At 42.1% G+C, this 26780-nt stretch overlaps 1 protein-coding gene and 1 non-coding gene across 2 annotated transcripts; both read left to right on the top strand.

Moving 5' to 3' along the window:
• Nucleotides 1-300: 300 nt before the first annotated feature.
• Nucleotides 301-17211, top strand: LOC106565949 (G-protein coupled receptor 22-like). The gene is made up of 2 exons (XM_014133640.2): nucleotides 301-583; nucleotides 14627-17211. Exon 2 carries the CDS (start codon nucleotides 14734-14736, stop codon nucleotides 16249-16251), a length of 1518 nt encoding a protein of 505 aa, XP_013989115.1. The 5' UTR covers nucleotides 301-583; nucleotides 14627-14733; the 3' UTR covers nucleotides 16252-17211.
• A 4854-nt stretch (nucleotides 17212-22065) lies between these two features.
• trnaf-gaa (transfer RNA phenylalanine (anticodon GAA)) lies at nucleotides 22066-22138 on the top strand. The gene has a single exon. It is a non-coding gene; the product is annotated as a tRNA-Phe (tRNA).
• Nucleotides 22139-26780: the final 4642 nt, after the last annotated feature.

Genomic DNA, 26780 nt, shown 5'->3' with positions numbered 1-26780 from the left:
GAAGAAGTGAAGGGGTATGACTTTTTTTTTAAGGCACTGTCCTTTTAGTTTAATCTAAAATAAACCAGACACTGTAGCCTTCTTTTATTTCAACTTGACTGCATTCGTTACAGGGTGTGTATTTTTTGTTCCTCTTGGCTACTCAATGAAATCCTGCCTTTACAGGATTTACCATATGCTTTTCCACACGCTACAGTTGACCTTCGTTGTAAAATGAAGGACCTCCCTCCTGTCACTCAGGGCGCGAAATAAAGTAATTACTCAATCCTACACTGCACTGTGCAGTATGTGCAAGCCCGTTATCGGATGGAGGGAAAGCAGCTCTACGTCTGATGTGACTAGTGGTACCGTACTCTCTGCTGAGCAGCATGTGGTCTCCGAAGACACTCACAACATGTTGACGGGATTCTTCACGGTACATAATACTGTTGCAGGACAATCATCTCCAACACAGAGGCAACAACGCAGATTTTACATGAGAGTGACAGGGATGTAGACTACAACAGCATTAATATAATCACATTACATAGCCATTAAACATGATATGAAATACAACAAATAGAAGACCAAGAGCTACAAACAGGTAAGTCCTGTTCCACTATTTTACCTGAGCAACTTCAAATAACATCTTAAATGTAAACCCACTGCATGAATTAATACATGTTAAAATTAATGTGGCCCACTATAGTATATGTCTACATTATTTGGCTACTTTCTTGTAGTCCAATAACACCTTCTACCTTATCTTCCATATAATATTGTAATAACATCAATAGTAATAGATTGTTGAACATGTAATCAAAAAAGCCTACATCTTTGTGTTTATTATTATGTCATAGCTCTATTTTCCTTGTGGTAGAGTCCTAGTGTGTTATTTTATCTACCAAATAGGTCAATGTTTCTTTTGCATCAAATTACTTTTGAATATTGATTCGTTATTTGTAGATAATAATGTAAACTGTAGTAAGAGAAATGGGACTCATTTTGCTTTCTTGGGTTTTTGGTGGTAAGTCTGTAAGTAGGCTAAATAGTATTGATTGACTTTATGAGTATGAGCTATTTTCAACCAGGCTTTATTGTGGGAACATATACCGGCACAGAGGCTGTGTGTTTCTCCCACACTCCTCTGGGAATACCTCACTGCAGTCTTCAGAGGTCTGACTAGGAAACCATCACTCTCTCTGCATTCAATAGGTCTATATCCAGGAGTGAATGTGTGATGTGCAGATACATCAATGATACTGGGAGAGAAGAAAGAAAGAGAGGTGGAAGTGAACCTATTGACAGGGAATGGAAAGTGCAGCCAGGCCATTCAAGATTGACTTTGAAATTGGACGTCTAGCCATGTCCTGAGGACGTTGGGAAATGCCTTCAAAACCGGTACTCATTGGAGTTAAGGTTTGGGATAGGGTTAAACATTAAGTTTAGACATTCATTCCAAATGGTTAAGATAAGGGTTAAGGTCTGGGATAGGGTTAAAAACAAAAATAAGAAACCAATGTCCACAACTGGGATTGATCCAGAGACAGAAGGTTGCGTGGTCGATCCCAGTTGTGGACACTGGATTTTTATTTTTCAGAATGAGAGCCTAAACTTAACATCAGACCAAGGCTCTGCATCTGTCCTCGTGCACCTAAATCTTAGTGCTGCTTTTGATACCATCGATCACCACATTCTTTTGGAGAGATTGGAAAACCAAATTGGTCTACACGAACAATTTCTGGCCTGGTTTAGATCTTATCTGTCAGAAAGATATCAGTTTGTCTCTGTGGATGGTTGTCTTCTGACAAATCAACTGTAAATTTCAGCATTCCTCATGGTTCCGTTTTAGGACCACTATTGTTTTCACTATATATTTTACCTCTTGGTGATGTCATCCAGAAACATAATGTTAACTTTCACTGCTATGCGGACGATACATAGCTGTACATTTCGATGAAACATGGTGAAGCCCAAAAATTACCCACCCTGAAAGCCTGTGTTTCAGACATAAGGCATCATTTTTTTACTTTTAAGCTCAGACAAACAGAGATGCTTGTTCTAGGTCCCAAGAAACAAAGAGATCTTCTGTTGGATCTGACCATTAATCTTGATGGTTGTGCAGTCATCTCAAATAAAACTGTGAAGGACCTCAACGTTACTCTGGACCCTGATCTCTCTTTTGAAGAACATATCAAGAATATTTCAAGGACAGCTTTTTTCCATCTTCATAACATTGCAAACATCAGAAACTTTCTGTCCAAAAATGATGCAGAAAAATTAATCCATGCTTTTGTCACTTCTAGATTAGGCTACTGCAATGCTCTACTTTCCGGCTACCCAGATACAAGCACTAAAAACACTTCAGTTAGTGCTAAACACGGCTGCTAGAATCTTGACTAGAACCAAAAAATGTGATCATATTATTCCAGTGCTAGCCTCTCTACACTGGCTTCCTGTTAAGGCTAGGGCAGATTTCAAGGTTTTACTGCTAACCTACAAAGCATTACATGGGCTTGCTCCTACCCATCTTTCCGATTTGGTCCTGCCATACATACCTACACGTATGCTACGGTCACAAGACGCAGGCCTCCTTACTGTCCCATAGAATTTCTAAGCAAACAGCTGGAGGCAGGTACTTTCTCCTATAGAGCTCCATTTTCATGGAATGGTCTGCCTATCCATGTGAGAGATGCACGCTTGGTCTCGACCTTTAAGTCTTTATTGAAGACTCATCTCTTCAGTAGGTCCTATGTTTGAGTGTAGTCTGGCCCAGGGGTGCAAAGGTGAACGGAAATGCACTGGAGTGATGAACCGCCCTTGCTGTCTTTGCCTGGCCGGTTCCCCTCTCTCCACTGGGATTCTCTGCCTCTAACTCTATTACAGGGGCTGAGTCACTGGCTTACTGGTGCTCTTCCATGCCGTCCCTAGGAGGGTTGAGTCACTTGAGTGGGTTGAGTCACTGACATGATCTTCCTGTCGGGGTTGGCTCCACCCTCGGGTTCGTGCAGTGGGGGAGATCTTCGTGGGCTACACTCGGCCTTGTCTCAGGGTAATAGATTGGTGGTTGAAGATATCCCTCTCGTGGTGTGAGGGCTGTGCTTTGGCAAAGTGGGTGGGGTTATATCCTGCCTGTTTGGCCCTGTCCGGGAGTATCGTCAGACAGGGCAACATTGTCTCCCGACCCCTCCTGTCTCAGCCTTCAGTATTTATGCTGCAATAGTTTGTGTCGGGGGGCTAGGGCCAGTTATATCTGGAGTATTTCTCCTGTCTTATCCGGTGTCCTGTGTGAATTTAAGTTCTCTCTCTAATTCTCTCTCTTGGCCTGATGACTCCTTGCTGTCCCCAGTCCACCAGGTCATGCTGCTGCTCCAGTTTCAACTGTTCTGCATGTGGCTATGGAATCCTGACCTGTTCACTGGACGTGCTACCTTGTTCTGGACCTACTGTTTTGGACTCTCTCTCTCTACCGCACCTGCTGTCTCTAACTCTGAATGATCGGCACGTCCTTTTGCAATATTACAACAACAAAGAAGTTACTGTTTTTTTCCCTCTGACATCATTACACGCACAATAGAAGAGCACAATATGTACTGATATTTTCTGTTACCATGCTGTGCAACGTCTCCTCAGCTCAGCAACAAAAACCATAACAATGGAGGTGGGGCGGCCGTGGCGCTATTTCCGCCTACTGAGGATTCCAACACACACACACATTTGTTTCCTAAATGAATACATGGACAATTAATTTATACAGTGTGTTATATAAAGTGGCATACACTGAGTGTACAACACATTAGGAACACCTTCCTAATATTGAGCTTCACCCCCCCAGCCTCAATTCGTTGCAGCATGGACTCTACAAGGTGTCAGAAGCGTTCCACAGGGATGCTGGCCCATATTGACTCCAATGTTTCCCACAGTTGTTTCAAGTTGACTTGATGTCCTTTGGGTGGTGGACCATTCTTGATACACAGGGTAAACTGTTGAGCGTGAAAACCCAGCAGCGTTGCAGTTCTTGACATACTGAAACCGGTGCGCCTGGCACCTACTACCATACCCCGTTCAAAGGCACTTAAATCTTTTGTCTTGCCCATTTACACTCTGAATGGCACACATACACAATCCATGTCTAAATTGCCTCAAGGCTTGAAAAGCCTTCTTTAATCTGTCTCCTCCCCTTCATCTACACTGACTGAAGTGGATTTAACAAGTGACATCAGTTAGGGATCATAGCTTTCACCTGAATTCACCTGGTCAGTCTATGTCATGGGAAAGAGCAGGTGTTTCTAATGTTTTGTACACATACATGTATAGTCCCTTGCACTTGTTTCAGCTTTCTTGGTCACTACCAGTGCTTCCTTTTGGTATAAAATATTTCCTTCCTGCAAACAGAAGGAAATGGATGAATATGGAATATCGTGAGGTACTGGCAACGGTCCCCTAATTAGTCATGTGACCAACTCCGTAACACACTTAGAGAGCCATATTTTCAACTCATTAACTCCAAGACTTAAAATGTGAATTATCTGTCTATTCCAGTGCTCTGACCTTCACCAATAGCATAACAAAACAGAGCCAATCGAGGGCTACGGGCCTGTTCAACTGTGATTGGCTTATTGACCAGCTGTCTGGAATTTTAACAGCCACTCATTCTGTGTTACAGACCGATCCTTTCTTTTTATGCAGAAATTCAATTACCATTTCTTTCCAGGTCATAAATATTTTTGCTAGTTTCAAAATGGCGCTAAGGAGCAGTTAGAGACACAACTATTCTGGTTGAAAGTGTGGTTGTATAAAATAGGAAAAAAATACAAGGAGTACAAGGAGAGGCAAGCGGATGAAAGCAGGAAAAGATGAAGATGGTGTACTGGTGGTGTGACAGAGATGTAGAAGATAAGGCCTTCTGTAAAAGTAACATTTAATATAGCTAGGTCCAAACAATCTATTAAAAGTCGTTGTATTTAGAGGCCTTATGCGGACCTTATGTAAGGGCTATTCAGGGAGTAAAATTTAATTTACATAATATATTTTTTAAATGTGCTTTATCTTTATAAGATTCCTCTAGTTTAGGTAAACATTGTGAAGCTTTTTTATTTTGCGGGAAAACTGGCCAAACAGCATGTTGGTCAGATGGAAGGTTGGACCTTGAGAGGCAGAGACAGGTGTTCACTGTGTTGCCCTATCACCTGAATGATTCATGGTTGGGTTTTACAGAAATATGGACCTGAAATAGAACGATTGTGAAAACTTGAGCAGGTTAGACATAGACATAGACAGAGAGACAGAGCGAGAGAGAGAGAGAGAGAGAGAGAGAGCAAGAGCGAGAGAGAGAGGAGATGCAGAGGAAGAAGAGCCTTTTGATAGTGTGTGTGTTTGTATGTGTGCGTGGGTGTGTGTACACGCACGTGTGCACTAGTGCATGTACAGTTGAAGTCGGAAGTTTACATACACCTTAGCCAAATACATTTAAACTCAGTTTTTCACAATTCCTACATTTAATCCTAGTAAACATTCCCTGTCTTAGGTCAGTTCGGATCACCACTTTATTTTAAGAATGTGAAATGTCAGAATAATAGTAGAGAGAATGATTTATTTCAGCTTTTATCTCTTTCATCACATTCCCAGAGGGTCTGAAGTTTACATACAGTCAATTAGTATTTGGTAGCATTGCCTTTAAATTGTTTAACTTGGGTAAAACGTTTCTAGTAGCCTTCCACAAGCTTCCCACAATAAGTTGGGTGAATTTTGGCCCATTCCTCCTGACAGAGCTGGTGTAACTGAGTCAGGTTTGTAGGCCTCCTTGCTCGCACATGCTTTTTCAGTTCTGCCCACACATTTTCAATGGGATTGAGGTCAAGGCTTTGTGATGGCCACTCCAATAGCTTGACTTTGTTGTCCTTAAGCCATTTGGCACAACTTTGGAAGTATACTTGGGGTCATTGTCCATTTGGAAGACCCATTTGCGACCAAGCTTTAACTTCCTGACTGATGTCTTGAGATGTTGCTTCAATATATCTACATAATTTTCCTACCTCATGATGCCATCTATTTTGTGAAGTGCACCAGTCCCTCCTGCAGCAAAGCACCCCCACAACATGATGCTGCCACCCCCGTGCTTCACGGTTGGGATGGTGTTCTTTGGCTTGCAAGCCTCCCCCTTTTTCCTCCAAACATAACGATGGTCATTATGGGCAAACATTTCTATTTTTGTTTCATCAGACCAGAGGACATTTCTCGAAAAAGTACTATCTTTGTCCCCATGTGCAGTTGCAAACTGTAGTCTGGCTTTTTTATGGCAGTTTTGGAGCAGTGGCTTCTTCCTTGCTGAGTGGCCTTTCAGGTTATGTCGATATAGGACTCATTTTACTGTGGATATAGATAATTTTGTACCCGTCTTCTCCAGCATCTTCACAAGGTCCTTTGTTTTTGTTCTGGGATTGATTTGCACTTTTCGCACCAAAGTACGTTCATCTCTAGGAGACAGAATGCGTCTCCTTCCTGAGCGGTATGACGGCTGCGTGGTCCCATGGTGTTTATACTTGCGTACTATTGTTTGTAAAGATGAACGTGGTACCTTCAGGCATTTTTCTGAGGTCTTGACTGATTTCCTTTGATTTTCCCATGATGTCAAGCAAAGAGGCACTAAGTTTGAAGGTAGTCCTTGAAATACATCCACAGGTACACCTCCAATTGACTCAAATGAGGTCAATTAGCCTATCAGAAGCTTCTAATGCCATGACATCATTTTCTGGAATTTTCCAAGTTGTTTAAAGGCACAGTCTACTTAGTGTATGTAAACTTCTGACCCACTGGAATTGTGATACAGTGAGTTATAAGTGAAATAATCTGTCTGTTAACAATTGTTGGAAAAATTACTTGTGTCATGCACAAAGTAGATGTCCTAACTGACTTGCCAAAACTATAGTTTGTTAACAAGAAATTTGTGGAGTGGTTGAAAAATGTTTTAATGACTCCAACCTAAGTGTATGTACACTTCTGACTTCAACTGTACATGTATGCATGTGACTTTGTGTGTGTGTGGATGTGTTTACTATTCTTGTGGGGACCAGAAATCCCCACAAGAATAGTAAACAAACAAACATTTGACCAACTTGGGACATTTTGTTAGACCCCACTAGGTCAAATGCTATTAGTGTTAGGTTTAGAATTACATTAAGGGTTTGGGTTAGGAAATGGGTTAGTTTTAGGGTTAGGAGCTAGGGTTAGGTTTAGGGTTAGTGTTAAAGTTAGGTTGAGGGTTAAGGTAAGAGTACGGGTTAGGGTAAATAGGATTTTGAATTGGACTGAATTGTGTGTCCCCACAAGGTTAGCTGTACAATACCGTGTGTGTGTGTGTGTGTGTGTGTGTGTGTGTGTGTGTGTGTGTGTGTGTGTGTGTGTGTGTGTGTGTGTGTGTGTGTGTGTGTGTGTGTAGGGGAGGGCCAGAGGATGAGGAATGCTGGACATAAACAACAAGGTATTAGAGACTCAGGATTCCACTCTACATCGATCCACTATCATCATCACAGAGACTGCAGTTCCCTACACTTTAGGTATGAATGAAGTTGTCTCCCCCTATCAAGAGAGACAATAAGTGTCCTACCTGTTATCACGCAGCTCTCAACACAGGGTGGATGACCTGTGTGTGTAAGGTGAATGATGTCCGTGTAAGGTAGAGGATGTGTGGAAAGGAAAGGAAAAGGGGGATACCTAGTCAGTTGTACAACTGAACGCCTTCAACTGAAATGTGTCTTCCGCATTTAACCCAACCCCTCTGAATCAGAGAGGCGTTCACGTCTTCAGTGCCCTGGGAACAGTGGGTTTACTGCCTTGCTCAGGGGGAGAATGACAGATCTTTACCTTGTCAGCTCGGGGATTTGGTTATTGGCCCAACGCTCTAACCACTAGACTACCTGCGTGTAAGGTAGATGATGTGTGTGTAAGATGGATGATGTGCGTGTGTAAAGTGGATGATGTGTGTGTGTGTAAGGTGGATAAGGTGTGTGTAAGGTAGATGATGTGTGTGTGTAAGGTGGATGATGTGCGTGAGTAAAGTGGATGTAAGGTGGATGATATGTGTGTAAGGCCTTTGAGGAAAACACAGAGTAGAGGGAGCATTAGAGCAGGCAGGAACAGGGTTAGGCTGATGGGAGAGATTGGAGTGGAAAAAACACAACTCCATCTTCTCTCCCTGGGGCATCTTGTTTACCTGCGCAGCATGATTGCTATTCTTGCCTCCCTTCATCCCTCAATCCTTCTCTTAAAGCATCCAAGTGAGCGAAACAGCACCCCTCTGTCTCAGAATGTGTAGAGCATGTATCTGATGCTGTCTGGAAATAAATAGTATGGCATGTCATACTATTTTTGGACAGACAGGATCATATACATGGGCTACATATATTAAGACAGAGGGGTGCTGTTTGGCTCGCTCAGATGATTTCTCCAGCAGAGAGGAAGAGGCAAAGCGAGAGGGCTCACTCTTACCAAACTCTGTCCAGAATAAGCCCAATGCGTTTTTATGGGCATATCATCCAGACCTAAGCTTGTAGCCTGCTTTCCCACCTTTGGGACAACGACTCCCATTGTTAGGCCAGAGACATGAGCATTTCGTTATTATATAGAGATCTCTAGTTTCAGCCGCTTGCGAACTGGAAAGAAAATGTGGTGAGTGCATAGTGCACTGTTCGGATGCTGTCTTCCCCTAAAGTAAATTGATGTTTTGCCCAAATTCTATATTAACTCCTGTCTAAATAAAATCATTAAAAATACTTCAACAGAGAGCTTGACTTAGCCATAGAGGATCATTAGCTTATTTTTTTTTAAATAGCTGTGGATTGTTTCAACTCACAAGTGTGTAGGCCTACAGTATGCCTATTTGGGAAGCCCTCGATTTGGGCAGCGCGTGTGGCAATAGGCCGATCTGATTGAGTTGAGGCTGTCAGTGAAAAGCATCTACAGTGAGGGAAAAAAGTATTTGATCCCCTGCTGATTTTGTACGTTTGCCCACTGACAAAGAAATGATCAGTCTATCATTTTAATGGTAGGTTTATTTGAACAGTGAGAGACAGAATAACAACAAAAAAATCCAGAAAAACGCATGAGAAAATGTTTTTGAATGATTTGCAGTTTAATGAGGGAAATAAGTATTTGATCCCTCTGCAAAACATGACTTAGTACTTGGTGGCAAAACCCTTGTTGGCAATCACAGAGGTCAGACGTTTCTTGTAGTTGGCCACCAGGTTTGCACACATCTCAGGAGGGATTTTGTCCCACTCCTCTTTGCAGATCTTCTCCAAGTCATTAAGGTTGAGGCTGACGTTTGGCAACTCGAACCTTCAGCTCCCTCCACAGATTTTCTATGGGATTAAGATCTGGAGACTGGCATGGCCACTCCAGGACCTTAATGTGCTTCTTCTTGAGCCACTCCTTTGTTGCCTTGGCCGTGTGTTTTGGGTCATTGTCATGCTGGATCCATCCACAACCCATTTTCAATGCCCTGGCTGAGGGAAGGAGGTTCTCACCCAAGATTTGACGGTACATGGCCCCGTCCATCGTCCCTTTGATGCGGTGAAGTTGTCCTGTCCCCTTAGCAGAAAAACAACCCCAAAGCATAATGTTTCCACCTCCATGTTTGACGGTGGGGATGGTGTTCTTGGGGTCATAGGCAGCATTCCTCCTCCAAACACGGCGAGTTGAGTTGATGCCAAAGAGCTCCATTTTGGTCTCATCTGACCACAACACTTTCACCCAGTTGTCCTCTGAATCATTCAGATGTTCATTGGCAAACTTCAGACGGGCATGTATATGTGCTTTCTTGAGCAGGGGGACCTTGCTGGCGCTGCAGGATTTCAGTCCTTCACGGCATAGTGTGTTACCAATTGTTTTCTTGGTGACTATGGTCCCAGCTGCCTTGAGATCATTGACAAGATCCTCCCGTGTAGGTCTGGGCTGATTCCTCACCGTTCTCATGATCATTGCAACTCCACGAGGTGAGATCTTGCATGGAGCCCCAGGCCGAGGGAGATTGACTGTTCTTTTGTGTTTCTTCCATTTGCGACTAATTGCACCAGCTGTTGTCACCTTCTCACCAAGCTGCTTGGCGATGGTCTTGTAGCCCATTCCAGCCTTGTGTAGGTCTACAATCTTGTCCCTGACATCCTTGGACAGCTCTTTGGTCTTGGCCATGGTGGAGAGTTTGGAATCTGATTGATTGATTGCTTCTGTGGACAGGTGTCTTTTATACAGGTAACAAACTGAGATTAGGAGCACCCCCTTTAAGAGTGTGCTCCTAATCTCAGCTCGTTACCTGTATAAAAGACACCTGGGAGCCAGAAATCTTTCTGATTGAGACGGGGTCAAATACTTATTTCCCTCATTAAAATGCAAATCAATTTATAACATTTTTGACATGCGTTTTTCTGGATTTTTTTGTTGTTATTCTGTCTCTCACTGTTCAAATAAACCTACCATTAAAATTATAGACTGGTCATTTATTTTTCAGTGGGCAAACGTACAAAATCAGCAGGGGAACAAATACTTTTTTCCCTCACTGTAAAATATGTGTGAAGATAATGTGTCTTGAGTATAATTTCAAATGTTGCAACAAGAAGAAGGGGAGGGGTGTGTGGAGAAGATATGGCCTGTCTCTCTCCAGAATACATGCACTCAGCTCTCCAGAATGCACTCAGCTGTCTCCCGTCAATTCTTGCACATTCATTGTGTGAATTGTTTGCCCATTGATTGTATTTATTTTTCATAAATTCCCCATTACGTATGTCACCAGTAGGTCTAGTAAATGTAAAAACGTTGTTTGCAGAGTTCAGAACCTGCTACACTTGTGAGAAGCAAGTTTTGGTTTATTTCATAACCATAATTGACGAGTTTTGTAAATGTTTTCATTGTCTTTTGTTTGGAGTGCTCCATGTGAGTAATGAGTGTCTGGTTTTTCTCTAGGAGGCATAGAAGTAGGCATACCTGGCCTGCTGCATGCATATATAGGAAAGTGCCCATTTGGGATGTCTGATTTTTGATTGTCTTAACTCACCACGTCCACCGCTAATAAGCTGAGCTTCTCATTCATTTTTTCTTCACCTCACACTGTAAGTCAACAAAGTATTTTTTTTATTTACATCCTTTGCAAATAATAATAGTTCTTCACAGTATTTGAAAAAAAAATCCAACACTCTCCCAGCCTCGATATTTACCAAGCCTCGGTGTGAAAGAGAAACATATCATGATCTGATGATCCCATATATCCAGTGAAAATGCCATGAAAGAAATCTGTCTGTCCCAAGCTCACTGGTGCCGGAAACTCAAGCGGAGTTTTCATCAGGATATTTTCTTCTGTTTTTATTTGTCGGCTTTAGGCCTATGTATTTTACTTAGTTGAAGATGGAAGTTATAGATTACTGCTGAATTTGGCCTATAGGCTATCTCTGAATTCCATACGGTAATTTCTTTAGCCACTAATGGTGTCACGACTTCCGCCGAAGTCGGTCCCTCTCCTTGTTTGGGCGGCGTTCGGCGGTCGACGTCACCGGTCTTCTAGCCATCGCCGATCCACCTTTCATTTTCCATTTGTTTTGTCTTTGTTTTCTACACACCTGGTTTCGTTCCCCAATTACATGTTCATGCATTTAACCCTCTGTTTCCCCCATGTTTTTGTGCGTGATTGTTTCTATGTTCATTTGGTACGTTATGGCTGGTTTTTGACGGGTGCTGTTTTCACCTGTGCATAATTGATTACCGTTTATTGTCGGTCAAGTGTATTGTTACCTTGTGCCTTTATTTTGAGTAAAGTATGTTGCTCACTCATTCTGCTCTCCTGCGCCTGACTTCATGCACCAGCTACACCCACCTTCTGACAAATAGATCACAGTGTAGGCTATCAATGTGTCCATATGGCAGAGGCTGGTGCTCTCATCTTAGTTGAATTTTGTTTTTTAGATTTATATATATTTTTTATAATTAACCACGTTACACTGATTATGAGAAATGAAAACTTTATTATAGAAATGAAACTGTACCACAAAAATGTGCATATAAAAGTAATCATAACTCATGCAGATCGGTAGAAATGGTAGGATAAATAGTAAGCTCCCCCCGCCCCCCCACAAAAAAAGGTGCCCGCCTATGGAAATCAAAGGCCCGTCCAACTGATTCGTTCAGCCTCAGTCCCTGTCTTACTGTATGTTTGTTTAGAGACTCTGTCCCTCTCCTATCTCTCTATCATCTCATAGCCTAGTGGTGGTTAGCCAGTCTGCCCACAAACCCAGCCAGCTGGAAATCTCTATAATAAGTGAGCGTAGGACTGCAGTGCTCCATACACATCCCTCCCTCCCTAGTCCTACCCCTCTAATTCTCACCTCATTTTCCCCTCTTTCCCCTCATCCCTTTCTACCTGACCTCTCCTTATCTCTTTTTACTATAGGTTCATTGTTTTCTCTTTTAGAGTATACTGGCAAATGTATCTGCCTTGGCATTTATCTCATCATGTCTTACTTGATGTTCTCACGCGCCTTCCAGTGCTGGAAAAACTCTACAAGTATTGCCTTTTTCTAGAACACCAACAATTAGGCTGTAACTGGCCTATCGTCACCAACATGGTGTCACACAGTAGCTCCGTAGTACTACAGCATCTGTGTTCCCTAATTAATTTAGACCCTCGCAGCTCAGTTGCTATGGCAACGACAACATGAGAGATTGGGTCCATCGTTCAACCAAATGTGTTATTTCTAGAGTAGTGCAGAGGGGGTTGGGCTCTGGCGCAATTTCCTGATTGGTCTGATTTCCTGATTTAGAGCAAAGATTGGGATTTCGATTGATCAATTGATTGCCTTCAGCAGCTGGCCCCTAATCAATGTTTGGGAATTGTGTCATGGACATCACCACTGGTATGCTGTCAATACAGCATGGGGTTATAGTCTGGCATGTAGACACTAATCTGATTACCCACAAGCACCTCAGTATAGAAAACAAATTATACATTTTATCTCTGAACGCTTCATTCCACTGACACACATGGCTTAGCACAGTACTTTGTTTGGCTGATTGTGTTTCTGCGGGTGCATTGTACACAGCGTATGTGAGAGACTGTGCAGTGGATTTGTGCATTGGTTACATCTTTATTGTACAGCGATGTAAAAAGAGCTTGCAATTACTTACTGCAGTTGCATTAGTATATTTAATACTTCCTCCCATCTCTTACACACAAACATGCATTCATCAGTTTCAAGTGGGAGTGTCAGGAAATTATTGTACACCATAAATACCAAATGATATCTTATTATAAAATATGTGTAGTTCATGCATGTTTGTCTGTTTTGCTGCGTGTCCTGATGTAACACAGTAAATACTCTCTTACAGTAGCTCTGTGAATTGTATACCAAAGCCACCTTGACTAATGCTGACATTTAGTCAATCTCTTTGAGGAGATGAAAGAGGCCGTATCTGTCAGAGAGCCCTGATGTAGATTTAACCTCCAGGGGATTATACAGACGCTTCTAGATGACCTACTGCCGTTTCTCTGAATGTATTATGATGCCCTAAAATGGATTTAAAGAGCAGTCAATTCTGACAAACTGCTCAATAAAGTCTAAGCACTTTACGCAGAAAATATATGCAAAAACTATCATGTTAAAAGCCTCTTATATTCAATGAAGGGCCATTTAATATAGACCACATGGCAAATTCAATCAATCAGATTTTTTTATATAAATAAAGACTGACATGTCCCTCTGTGCGCCCTCTGTGACTTCTAGGGAAGATTTTAACCCACGTAACCCCAACATTTCTCCAAGTTTTCACCATCATTGTAAAGCCCTAGTTATTTTGTTGCTTTGACAAAGTAATTTCTGAGTATGATTATTTAGTTCATGTGATTAGTGATTCATTTACGTCTGTCCCTCATTTTAAGGTCAACCCTGTTATGTGAACTGAACTCGTTTTAATATGGTGAAACTATTCCTTAATAAATATTTTTTCAAAATAAACATTGAAGATCTAATAGTCAAATCATAATGTTAAAGCAGGTGAGCTGGTTCTACTATTTTTGGCCCTTTTCTGTTGTTTTGTGGTGGAAAACTGAGCAGGTCGAGCATAACTTGTCAAACCTGTTACCCATACACAAGAGGCTAGAATGTGAAGGAAATAAATGGTGGAGCTTGCATTCAATTGCCAATCCCTGTAGCACACAACAAGTTTCCATTACCCCTGTCACAATGGGATTCAAGGCTGATTTAAGATGAAATCATCAACCCTGTTACGGAAACCCTGTTACTTTATTTGGCACTTAACAGGCACTTACCAGTATATATATTTTTTATATTTAACCTCTTGAGATGGGAAAACATGTTTTTTATGAAGTTGAACATGTGCTCTTTATGACAAAATGTTAAAATTAGGTTAAATTACATACCTCAAAAGTCACCGAATTGGCAGAACGATCCAGCAGGTGATCCGAGTCATAGCTTACTGGCCAAAGATCAGAACCCATTTCTAAGTTGTTGAATGTGTTATTTCTGAGAATCCATTAAGAGCAATTGATTGCCTGTGTGTTTGATTACTTATCTTTGCCTTATAGCTTTAACCATTTCAAAACCCCCGTCAGACACACAATTCATCCCCCGTCTCCCTTTCTCTACAGGATTGTTACTGCTCTGTTCTCCATCATCATGGAGCCAGTTTGCACAATGGGAACACATCACGGCTGTGACGGTTACTACTACCCCTGACGCTTGAGAAGTCCCCACCATGGAGACGGACAGCTACACCCCGACCCCAGCCCCGAGCGACTGGGCTGGGACGGTGGTAGGTGTGGGGGCCCTGGAGGAGGTCTCGGGGGGAAGTGTCTCCTCCAGCACAGCCTGGTACATGCCCTACCCCCTGGGCTTCCAGGTGTCACTGACCGCCTTCCTCATGCTAGAGCTGGTCCTAGGCTTCAGCAGCAACTTGATCGTGCTGGTGCTCTACTGCTCTCAGTCCAACCTGGTCGACTCGGTCAGCAACATGGTCACGGTCAACCTGCATGTGCTGGACGTGATGTTGTGTGTGCTTTGTCTGCCTCTGACCCTGGTGGTGGTGCTTCTGCCCCCAGGGCCCAACCTGGCCCTGCTCTGCTGCTTCCACGAGGCCTGTGTCACCTTCGCCTCCTTCGCCACCGCCATCAACGTGCTGGTCATCAGCGTGGACCGCTACGACATCTCTGTCCGACCCGCCAACCGGTTGCTCACCCCGCAGAGGGCGGGGCTGCTGCTGGCTGCCGTCTGGGCCACGTCTCTGGCCGTCTTCTTCATCCCCTTTCTGGAGGTGGAGTTTCTCACCGGAGGGGCGGAGAGTGGACAGCACAGCTCCACCTCCTCCCCCGACACCACCCTGGCACTAGTGTGGCGTAACCGGACGATGCTTTGTGTGGGTGGACAGGGCTACCACACAGGCCTGGCCATGTACTACCACCTGCTGCTGCAGGTGCCCATCTTCTTTATCACAGTGGCAGTCATGCTGTTCACATACTCACGGATCCTGCGGGCCTTGAACATTCGCATCGGCTCCCATATTAAAAAGAGCCAGCGCTTCAGGGCACCTTCCTGCAGGGGGCACCGTAAGAGACAGAAGCAGAAGGCAGGGCGGGGAGTGATAGAGGGAGGAGAGCAGTGTACAGACACAGCCAAGCACCTCTCTCACCCTCCACTCATCCCATCCCCCACAGCCACCTCCCCCCCAGCCCTGTCCTCAGCCCCTCTGGTTAGCTCAGAAGGCACTGTTGCTGCTGCTGCTGCCCCTGCACCTGCTGCCCCTGTCACCGGTCCCACTGTTCAGGCATCTGTGTCGGCCATCATTGCCTTGCGGCGGGCCGTGAGGCGTCACCGGGACCGGCGGGAGCGCCAGCGGCGCGTCTTCAGGATGTCCCTCCTCATCGTCTCCACTTTCCTAGGTTGCTGGGCTCCACTGTCCGTGGCCAATGTGCTGATCCTGGGCCTGGGCCCCAGTGACACCCTGGTCAGCCTGCGCCTCTGGTTTCTGGCCCTGGCCTATGGCACCACCATCTCCCACCCACTGCTCTATGCCTTCACCAGGCAGAAGGTGCGGCTTGCCCTCAGAGCCAAGGTGAAGAAGAGGGTGGTGTCACTACTGCAGGTGGACCCCTCGCCAGGAGAGACCGTCACACACAACTCCTGGGTGGAGCCAAGGAAGGGACGCCAGTTACAGCTGGAGGGCAGCGAAACCATTGACCATTGCCTGGTAGAGCCCTTGAAGAATAGCACACACTAGCTGCACCAGGTGCAGGTGCACCAGGTGCAGGACCGAGTTTAGGAAACCCTGCTGTATATCACTGAGTGTAAACACTAAGATGCTTATGTACGTAACTTCTTTACAGTAGCCTATATGAGTGTCTGTTTGGCCAGCACAGGATCAGAATTCCACCCACTCAAGCATTGGAAGGCAGCTTCTAAAAAAACAGAAAAACATTGGCACCCATATAGATACACAAATACATATCCTGCTAAATACAGATGTAGGACCTTAATTGAAGCCAGTTTGCTACAACATGAAAATAATCCTGCATCAACAGGAAATGTGAATTATTATGTGGATTATAATTAATGGACATTTTTTGTAGGGTTTGATAAAATAATTTGGGGGTAAATCAAGTCTGACATTTTAAAGTGGAAATTATAAAATTTAGAAGCCTTTTTAAAACTTGAATGCACAGCAAGGTTGCATTTCTTGCTGAGCAGGAAAATTCTCAGCAACAAAAGAGTGATCAAATGAAGATCTTACATCTGTATTACCCATGCCTTAACTATTTTAAGAATGGGTTTAAAGGTATCATTGATTCTGAACAAGAATATGTATATATCCTACTGATATAATATAAGATGGAACTTTGTACATAGTGTACACTATCATCTATTCATATATACAGTAACTTCAGAAAGTATTCAGACCCCTTGACTTATTCAATATTTTGTTGTGTTACAGACGGAATTCAAAATGGGTTGAATAGATTTTTTGGCTCACCCATCTACACACAATACCCCATAATGACAAAGAGAAAACATGTTTTTAGAAATGTTAGCAAATGTATTAAAAAATAAGTATTCACACCCCTGAGTCAATACATGCTAGAATCCCCTTTAGGCACGATTACAGCTGTCATTCTTTCTGGGTAAGTCTCTAATAGCTTCGCATACCTGGATTGTACAATATTTGCACATTATTATTTAAAAAATGCTTCAAGTTCTGTCAAGTTAGTTGTTGATCACTGCTAGACAGCCATTTTCAAGTCTTGCCATAGATTTTCAAGCCAATTTAAGTCAAAACTGTAACTATGCCACTGAGGAACATTCAATGTCATCTTGGTAAGCAACTCCAGTGTATATTTGGCCTTTTGTTTTAGGTTATTGCCCTATTGAAAAGTAAAATTGTCTCCCAGTGTCTGTTCAAAAGCCTACTGAACCAGGTTTTCCTCTAGGATTTTGCCTGTGTTAAGCTCTATTCTGTGTATTTTTATCAACAACAAAAAACTCCCTAGTCCTTGCCGATGACCAGCATACCAATAACATGATGCAGTCACCATCATGCTAGAAAATGTGATCATGTAACGGCTGTCTGTAAGAGGGAACCAAGGTGCAGCAGAGGATGTGTTCATCAATAGAATTTTAATTCAAAAAAGCAAGAGAACACTACAAAATGAACAAAAACGACAGCAAACAGTCCTGTTAGGAAAATACTCTAAACAGAAACAATTACCCACAAAACCCAAAGGAAAAACATGCTCCTTATGTGTGACTCCCAATCAGCAGCAACGAGCTTCAGCTGTGCCTGATTGGGAGCCACACACACGGCCCAAAACAAAGAAATACCTAAACATAGAAAAAGGAACATAGAACGCCCACCCAATGTAACACCCTGGCCTAACCAAAATAAAGAACAAAAAAACCCTCTCTATGGCCAGGGCGTTACAGATCAGTGGTACTCAATGATGTATTGTGTTGGATTTTCCCCAAGCATTATGCTTTGTATTCAAGACATTAAGTTCATTTTTGGCCACATTAGTTGCAGTTTTACTTTAGTGCTTTATTGCGAACAGGATGCATGTTTTGGAATATTTGTATTCCTTATTTTCACTCTGTCAATTAGGTTAGCATTGTAGAGTAAATACAATGTTGTTGATCCATCCTCAGTTTTCTCCTTTCACAGCAATTAAACTCTTTAACTGTTTTAAAATCACCTTTGGCCTCATGATGAAATCCCTGAGCGGTTTCCTTCCTCTCTGGCAACTGAGTTAGGAAGGACACCTGTATCTTTGTAGTGACTGGGTGTATTGATAGACCATCCAAAGTGTAATTAATAACTTCAACATGCTCAGAGGAATATTAAATGTAAAAAAAAAAAAAAGACCCTTCTACCAGTAGGTGCCCTTCTTTGTGAGGCATTGGATAACCTCCCTGGTCTTTGTGGTTGAATCTGTGAAAGAAATTCACTGAGGGACCTTACAGATAATTGTATGTGTGGGGTACAGAGATGAGGTAGTCCTTCAAAAATCATGTTAAACACTATTATTGCACACAGAGTGAGTCTATGCAACTTATGTGACTTATGCACATTTTTACTCATTAACTTATTTAGGCTTTCCATAACAAAGGGGTTGAATATTTATTGACTCAAGATCTTTCACCTTTTCATTTTTTATGAATTGGTAAAAAATTACTAAATCATAATTCCACTTTGACATTATGGGATATTGTGTGTAGGCCATTGACACAAAATCTAAATGTAATTCATTTTAAATTCATACTGTAACACAACTAAATGTGGAAGAAGTCAAAGGGATATGAATACTTTCTGAAGGCAGTGTAAATAGAGAGAGGGGAGATACAGAGGTTAAGGATCTCCCTATGTAATAGACTGTTGCATTGGATAGTTTGTAGTAAACAGATGACTGGCAATGTTTTAATGTTGACAGATAAACTTCCACAAAGCTCATAAATGTGTCCACAAATCACTAAATGCCGATCTACAAATCCTCCCTCCCTCCCTCGCTCTCTCTCTCATGCTGTTTAATCAGCTTCTTGATATGCCACACCTGTCAGGTGGATGGATTATATTGGCAAAGGAGAAATGCTCAACTAACAGAGATGTAAACAGATTTGTGACCAATAAGCTTTTTGTGCATATGGAACATTTCTGGGATCTTTTATTTCAGCTCATGAAACATGGGACCAACACTTTACAAGTTGCGTTAATCTTTTTGTTCAGTATAGGTTGGCGGCAAATCTGATGCTAATAAATATCGAGAGAGAGAGAGAGAGAGAGAGAGAGAGAGAGAGAGAGAGAGAGAGAGAGAGAGAGAGAGAGAGAGAGAGAGAGAGAGAGAGAGAGAGAGAGAGAGAGAGAGAATACACACACAGTGTTGTGTTGGATAGTTTGTAGTAAACAGATGACAGACAATGTTTAATTGTTGACAGATAATCTTCCACAAAGCTCATAAAAGTGTCCACAAATCACTATTTGGCACTGAATTTGTAATCATGTATTGATATTTATCTGTTGCAATGTATTGTATATAAAATAGACATTGTAACTTATTCAATGTGGTTTCCACCTTGTCGGTTGGTCCCCACATCATTTGGTCATATTACAAAGAGTGATGATGTTATAGTAGAGGACATCTGTCATGGCCATCTTGTCAACCCTTGTGTCAAACCACTTAAACACCTTTGTACCTGCAAAAGTCCCCAGAGCCAGTGCAAATGAACAGGACTGTGTTTTTGTAATAATTTGCCTGTAGGAATAATTTGCCTGTAGGAACACAGGTAGGTTTGTGTACTACCGGTATATTTAGGGTTCGTAAGCAAGCATTCTATGGTAAAGTCTACACCAGTTGTATTTTCATGGTAAAGTCTACACCAGTTGTATTCGGCGCATGTGACAAATAAATATGCCGGTAGTAGATTTGATTTTAGCTTACATCGTTTTTAAAATGTATTCGTTATTTGCGCATACGGGTAAAAAAATAAGATGTGAAAATAAAGGACTGAAAAAAGAAACGTTTATGCCACAGGAGGTTGGTGGCGTCTTAATGGGGGAGGATAGGCTCGTGGTAATGGCTGGAGTGGAATCAGTGGAATGGTATCAAATACATCAAACACATAGCCATTCCATTAACTCCATTCCAGTCATTATTATGAGCCGTCCTCCCCTCAGCAGCCTCCACTGGTGTAGGCGAGGTAAAAACAAAACAGAACACTATTGGCTAATTGTTTGATTTCAGCACCGTGCTGTTCTGTGGTGCACACACAGACCTTCAACTCCCTGTGGGACTGTGTCTTATAGATTTATCATCATAAAACCTGAGACAAATGGATTTATGCTACTGAATGTTCATACCCGCTTTATATACGCACATGCGTCACATGTATTAATTGTAGAAATTCCCATTGTGTCGTTTTCTTGTGTCTAAATGTATAGAGAGAAGACAATGAAAATATCAATAAATGTGACTATTGAATTGGGTCTTGTGTTTGCAGTCAATCACCTTTAATCTGGCTTCTATATTTCTGCATTCTTGTTGTCATCTATAGGTTTTTCAATAACAGGCACATTTTCCGTGAATAAAGATGAGTACCACACAGTGCTACATGAATACAGCCACTTTAGAATACATGGTTTAAAATTGCTTGGGGTTGAAGCCTGGGGAGCTACAGTGCTTCATGAAAGTCTTTCCTTCAGTAGAGAAATGTGTTAAGGGAAGGCCTGCTGTGAGGGCTGCAGCTGGAGGCAGATGAAGAGGTAGGTAACAACTTTATCATGCATGTCCACACACACTTATATACACAGCCACACTCACTCACGTACACAGCCACGTGTGTGTGTGTGTGTGTGTGTGTGTGTGTGTGTGTGTGTGTGTGTGTGTGTGTGTGTGTGTGTGTGTGTGTGTGTGTGCGTGCGTGCGTGCATGCGTGCGTGCGTGTGTACAAATGATGGGTTCTCCATTGCTATGAGCACACTATCTACAGTTTGAGTACAGGCTGAATTGAGCTTGGCAAGGCAAAATAAGTTGTATGTGTGGGCAGTAGCTGCAGGACATGCAAAGCACAGGAGCAATAGTTCAACAACCATCAACAGAGCGAGCTGCAGGCACTACTATCGAGATTAGATTTTTTAAACATTTTATTTCACCTTTATTTAACCAGGTAGGCTAGTTGAGAACAAGTTCTCATTTGCAACTGCGACCCGGCCAGGATAAAGCAAAGCAGTTCGACACATACAACAACACAGAGTTACACATGGAATAAACAAACATACAATCAATAAACAGTAGAGAAATCTATATACAGCATGTGCAAATTAGGTAGGATAAGAGAGGTATAGGCCATGGGGGTGAAGTAATTACAATATAGCAATTAAACACTGGAACGGTAGAATGTGCAGAAGATGAATGTGCAAGTAGAGATACTGGGGAGCAAAGGAGCAGATAAATAAATAAATACAGATTGGGGATGAGGTAGATTGGAGGGGCTATTTACAGATGGGCTATGTACAGGTGCAATGATCGGTGAGCTGCTCTGACAGCTGGTGCTTAAAGCTAGTGAGGGAGGTAAGAGTCTCAAGCTTTAGTGATTTTTGCAGTTCGTTCCAGTCATTGGCAGCAGAGAACTGGAAGGAGAGGCAGCCAATGGAAGAAATGGCTTTGGGGGTGACCAGTGAGCTGAGATAAGGCGGGGCTTTACCTAGCAAGGAGTATGGCGAGGAGTATGAAGCGAGGGCCAGCCAACGAGAGCGTATAGGTTGCAGTGGTGGGTAGTATATGGGGTGTATTTCATATTGTTGTTTTTTGGTCAATATAGTATTTTGTTTACAATGTAACAATTTAATACAATAATATTCAACATAAATTATACAAAACGTTTGCGGTATAGAAAGACAATTCTAAACCATCTTTGGTTACACGTCACATTACAATCTTTAGCATTATGGCGACCTCTGCAGGTGTATCTGTCAAATTACACAGAAACTAACATATCCCACAAGGCATTGGGGTTGTTCAAAATGTCTGTTGGATTCTTTCATATCATGTCTGCCGAAATAGCTCAGTTGGGAGAGCGTTAGACTGAAGATCTAAATGTCCCTGGTTCGATCCCGGGTTTCGGCAGAGACTTGAACGTCAATTTTTATGGAAAATACACGTTCGCATTTTTGAAAAAACACGAAATAAATTATACATCAGTCGGATAGTTCCCTATGATATAATGGATAGTAAATAAATTGCAGTAGCCTTACTGTAAAGGTAAGCTATAAGTGATGAAATTGTAGCCTTTCTACGTATGTAACAATCCACATGATGTGAAGATACGTTTACTATTGTGTTTAAAATGTAAAACCACTGAACTGGCATAATATTCATATATATATAACTACATTATCTGAACATTATATATTTTATTTGTGAGATACACTACCGGTCAAAAGTTTTAGAACTCCTACTCATTCAAGGGTTTTTCTTTATTTTTACAATTTTCTACATTTTAGAATAGTAGTGAAGAAGTCAAAATATGAAATAACACATATGGCATCATGTAGTAACCAAATAAGTGTTAAACAAATCAAAATATATTTTATATTCTTGAAATAGCCACCCTTTGCCTTGATGACAGCTTTGCACACTCTTGGCATTCTCTCAACCAGCTTCATGAGGTAGTCACCTGGAATGCATTTCAATTAATAGGTGTGCCTTGTTAAAAGTTAATTTGGGGAATTTCTTTCCTTCTTAATGCTTTTGAGACAGTTGTGTTGTGTTGTAGGGGTCGAAAACAGAAGATAGCCCTATTTGGGAAAGGACCTTCATGGTCGAATTGCTGCAAGGAAACCACTACTAAAGGACACCAATAAGAAGAAGAGACTTGCTTGGGCCAAGAAACACGAGCACTGGACATTAGACCGATGGAAATGTGTCCTTTGGTCTGGAGTCCAAATTTGAGATTTCTGGTTCTAACCACTGTGTCTTTGTGAGATGCGGTGTAGGTGAAAGGATGATCTCTGCATGTGTATTTCCCACCATAAATCATGGAGGAGACGGTGTTATGGTGTGGGGGTGCTTTGCTGGTGACACTGTCTGTGATTTAGAGTTCAAGGCACACTTAACCAGCATGGCTACCACAGCATTCTGCAGCGATACGCCATCCCATCTGGTTTGGGCTTAGTGGGACTTTTATTTGTTTTTCAACAGGACAATGACTCAACACATGTGCAGGCTGTGTAAGGTCTATTTTACCAAGGAGAGTGTTGGAGTGCTGCATCAGATGACCTGGCCTCCACAATCCCCCGACCTCAACCCAATTGAGATGGTTTGGGATGAGTCGGACCGCAGAGTGAATGAAAAGCAGCCAACAAGTGAATGAGTAGGTGTTCTAAAATGTTTAACCGGTAGAGTATATATTTTTATTTCATAAAAATGATGTGCTTATTTCAGAGTGCTCCACATGTCAAAAAAACATTAATTTCAAATCAATATGCATAATGGCGTTTTCTATTTAACTTGAAAAGCCAGATGTCTGCACTCATGGCAATTGACATCATTTAATTCTATGCAGTGCTGCATTGATTTTGCATCAAAATTGCCAAACACTCCAAAATGTCCAGAAAGTGCAAACAGAAATTGTAATAATCCCACAAATGTGATAAGGTAAGGTTGACAAAATTAGATTTTGACTGGAGTTTGACCTAATTTCTGTGAATCATGATTGATGAATAGGAAAACTGTGAGGTAAGATTGGCTCTACTTACTTTCTGTGCAGCTATTTATTTGTATTTATTTCACCTTTTTTTAACCAGGTAGGCCAGTTGAGAACAAGTTCTCATTTACAACTGCGATATGGCCAAGATAAAGCAAAGCAGTGCGACACAAACAACAACACAGAGTTACACATGGAATAATCAAACATACAGTCAATAATACAATAGAAAAAGTCTATATACAGTATGTGCAAATGAGGTAGGATAAGGGAGGTAAGGCAATAAATAGGCCATAGTGGCGAAATAATTACAATATAGCAATTAAACGCTGGCGAGATAGATGTGCAGAAGATGAATGTACAAGTAGAGATACTGGGGTGCAAAGGCGCAAAATAAATAAATAACAGTATGGGGATGAGGTAGTTGGATGGGCTATTTACAGATGGGCTATGTACAGGTGCAGTGATCTGTGAGCTGCTCTGACAGCTGGTGCTTAAAGTTAGTGAGGGAGATATGAGTCTCCAGCTTCAGTGATTTTTGTAGTTCGTTCCAGTTATTGGCAGCAGAGAACTGGAAGGAAAGGCGGCCAAAGTAGGAATTGGCTTTGGGGGTGACCAGTGAGATATACCTGCTGGCGCGCGTGCTACGAGTGGGTGCTGCTATGGTGACCAGTGAGCTGAGATAAGGCGGGGCTTTACCTAGCAAAGACTTAGATGACTTGGAGCCAGTGGGTTTGGTGACAAATATGAAGCGAGGGCCAGCCAACGAGATCATACAGGTCACAGTGGTGGGTAGTATATGGGGCTTTGGTGACAAAACGGATGGCACTGTGATAGACTGCATCCAATTTTCTGAGTAGAGTGTTGGAGGATATTTTGTAAATGACATCGCTGAAGTCAAGGATCGGTAGGATAGTCAGTTTTACGAGGGTATGTTTGGCAGCATGAGTGAAGGATGCTTTGTTGCGAAATAGGAAGCCGATTCTAGATTTATTTTGGATTGGAGATGCTTAATGTGAGTCTGGAAGGAGAGTTTACAGTCTAACCAGACACCTAGGTATTTATAGTTGTCCACATATTCTAAGTCAGAACCGTCGAGAGTAGTGATGCTGGACAGGCGGGCAGGTGCGGGCAGCGATCGGTTGAAGAGCATGCATTTCGTTTTACTTGCATTTAAGAGCAGTTGGAGGCCACGGAAGGAGACTTGTATGGCATTGAAGCTCGTCTGGAGGTTAGTTAACACAGTGTCCAAAGAAGGGCCAGAAGAATACAGAATGGTGTCGTCTGCGTAGAGATGGAAGCTATAAGCTATAACATTTTTATTGATGACGATATTCGTTTATAATCCCATATTTATATTTCAGGTCATTTGTTCTACCAGAAATGAATACCTGAAGACCATTATATATGTGCTGGGAGAGATCTTATTATACCCATCAGGTAAAATAGTCAACCTTGAAAGAGAACAAACAAAATATTGTGAGGCCTCTCATCTGTTTTCAGAAAAGAGCCCTGATGTAGTTCCTGGCTTTGGAGGCCAGCACAAGGTTGCTCCTCATGTCACCACAGAGGACATGAAGCATTGGCTTACCTCACAAGTGAGGGAGTGTTTAACTAGCATTTCATAATCCACATTGTTAATACTTTGACTATCAGTTATTCGCTGTAAAGTTCATTGGAGGTGAAGGCAGTAAGACAACCGAGAAGCAGTTAGCAGCATGATTACCTTTGTTGTAACTTCAGGTTTCAAAAATAAATCAGGGAAGGCAGGGATCTCACCATTGTTGAGCTGGCAAGGTCATAAGATAGGCAGTAGTAAAATATAATTTGAGTTTATTAGCTGTTAATAAGCTCTGAACCTATTGCATTGACACATTGTGATGATAGGGTTGTTCAGTGACAGCCCATCCGCTCATCCACTGCATGGCATTGGAGGGTTAATGTGTTCCTCCCTTTCCTCTCCTAACTTGTGAGTGTCACTTTACTTGATACAAGTGTTTCTTAGCTAGTAATATATGCACATCAGTTACATAGTTCGCTGTTTGTAGGCCTCTGTAGTGCAGTGGTGGAAAAAGTACTCAATTGTCATACTTGAGTAAAAGTAGAGATGCCTTAATAGAAAATGACACAAGTAAAAGTGAAAGTCACCCAGTAAAATACTACTTGAGTAAAAGTCTAAAAGTATTTGGTTTTGAATATACTTAAGTATCAAAAGTAAAAGTGTAACTCATTTTCAAATTCCTTATATTAAGCAAACCAGACGGCACCATTTCCTTGTTTTTTTATTTACGTATAGCCAGGGGCACACTCCAACACTCAGACATAATTTACAAACGAAGCATTTTTGTTCAGTGAGTCCACCAGATCAGAGGCAGTAGGGATGACCAGAGATGTTCTCTTGATAAGTGTGTGAATTGGACCATTTTCCTGTCAAAATGTAACGAGTACTTTTGTGTGTCAGGGAAAATGTATGGAGTAAAAAGTACATAATTTTATTTAGGAATGTAGTGAAGTAAAAGTAAAAGTTGGCAAAAATATAAATAGTAAAGTACAGATACCCCCAAAAATTACTTATGTAGTACTTTAAAGTATTTTTACTTAAGTACTTTACACTGCTGCTGTAGTGTTCATAGTCTCTAAACTTGTGGCCTTTATTTGCTGTCTTGCTGTAGCATAAACCCTGCAAGTGGAGAGCAGACTGTGGCTCTAAAGGGAACCTACTGGGTTTGCGACCACAAGCTTTCTCCAAAAGGCAATTAAGAACATCATCAGTGACTTGACCTACCTTCCAGCCTCCAGTCTACAGAGTGCATCTGCGGTTGTGAAATCGTCACTAGTCTGATTCTTGGAACCTACCCTGCAGACAGAGACTCCTCTGAGGGAGAGGCCTCCACCAGCGTGGCATTGGTCGACTTGATGATGTGGGTGGTGATCTCGGTGCTGCAGGAACTTACTGGTAGTCTTAAGATCACAGATGCTTTCAATGATACGAAGCAGCTGCAGAGCCTCTACTCCAGGCCTGTGGGCATCAGGGTTGTGCGCTCCATTCTTGATGACCTGCTG

This window comes from Salmo salar, chromosome ssa12 (assembly GCF_905237065.1).
Source record: "Salmo salar chromosome ssa12, Ssal_v3.1, whole genome shotgun sequence".
Classification (NCBI taxonomy): Eukaryota; Metazoa; Chordata; class Actinopteri; order Salmoniformes; family Salmonidae; genus Salmo; species Salmo salar.
The sequence above is the reverse complement of the archived record's forward strand: the minus strand, read 5'-3'. Positions and strand labels throughout refer to the sequence as shown.

What these genes read in the sequence shown, in the direction of transcription:
- LOC106565949 (XM_014133640.2), top strand. Translation starts at nt 14,734, where the DNA reads ATGGAGACGGACAGCTACACCCCGACCCCAGCCCCGAGCGACTGGGCT.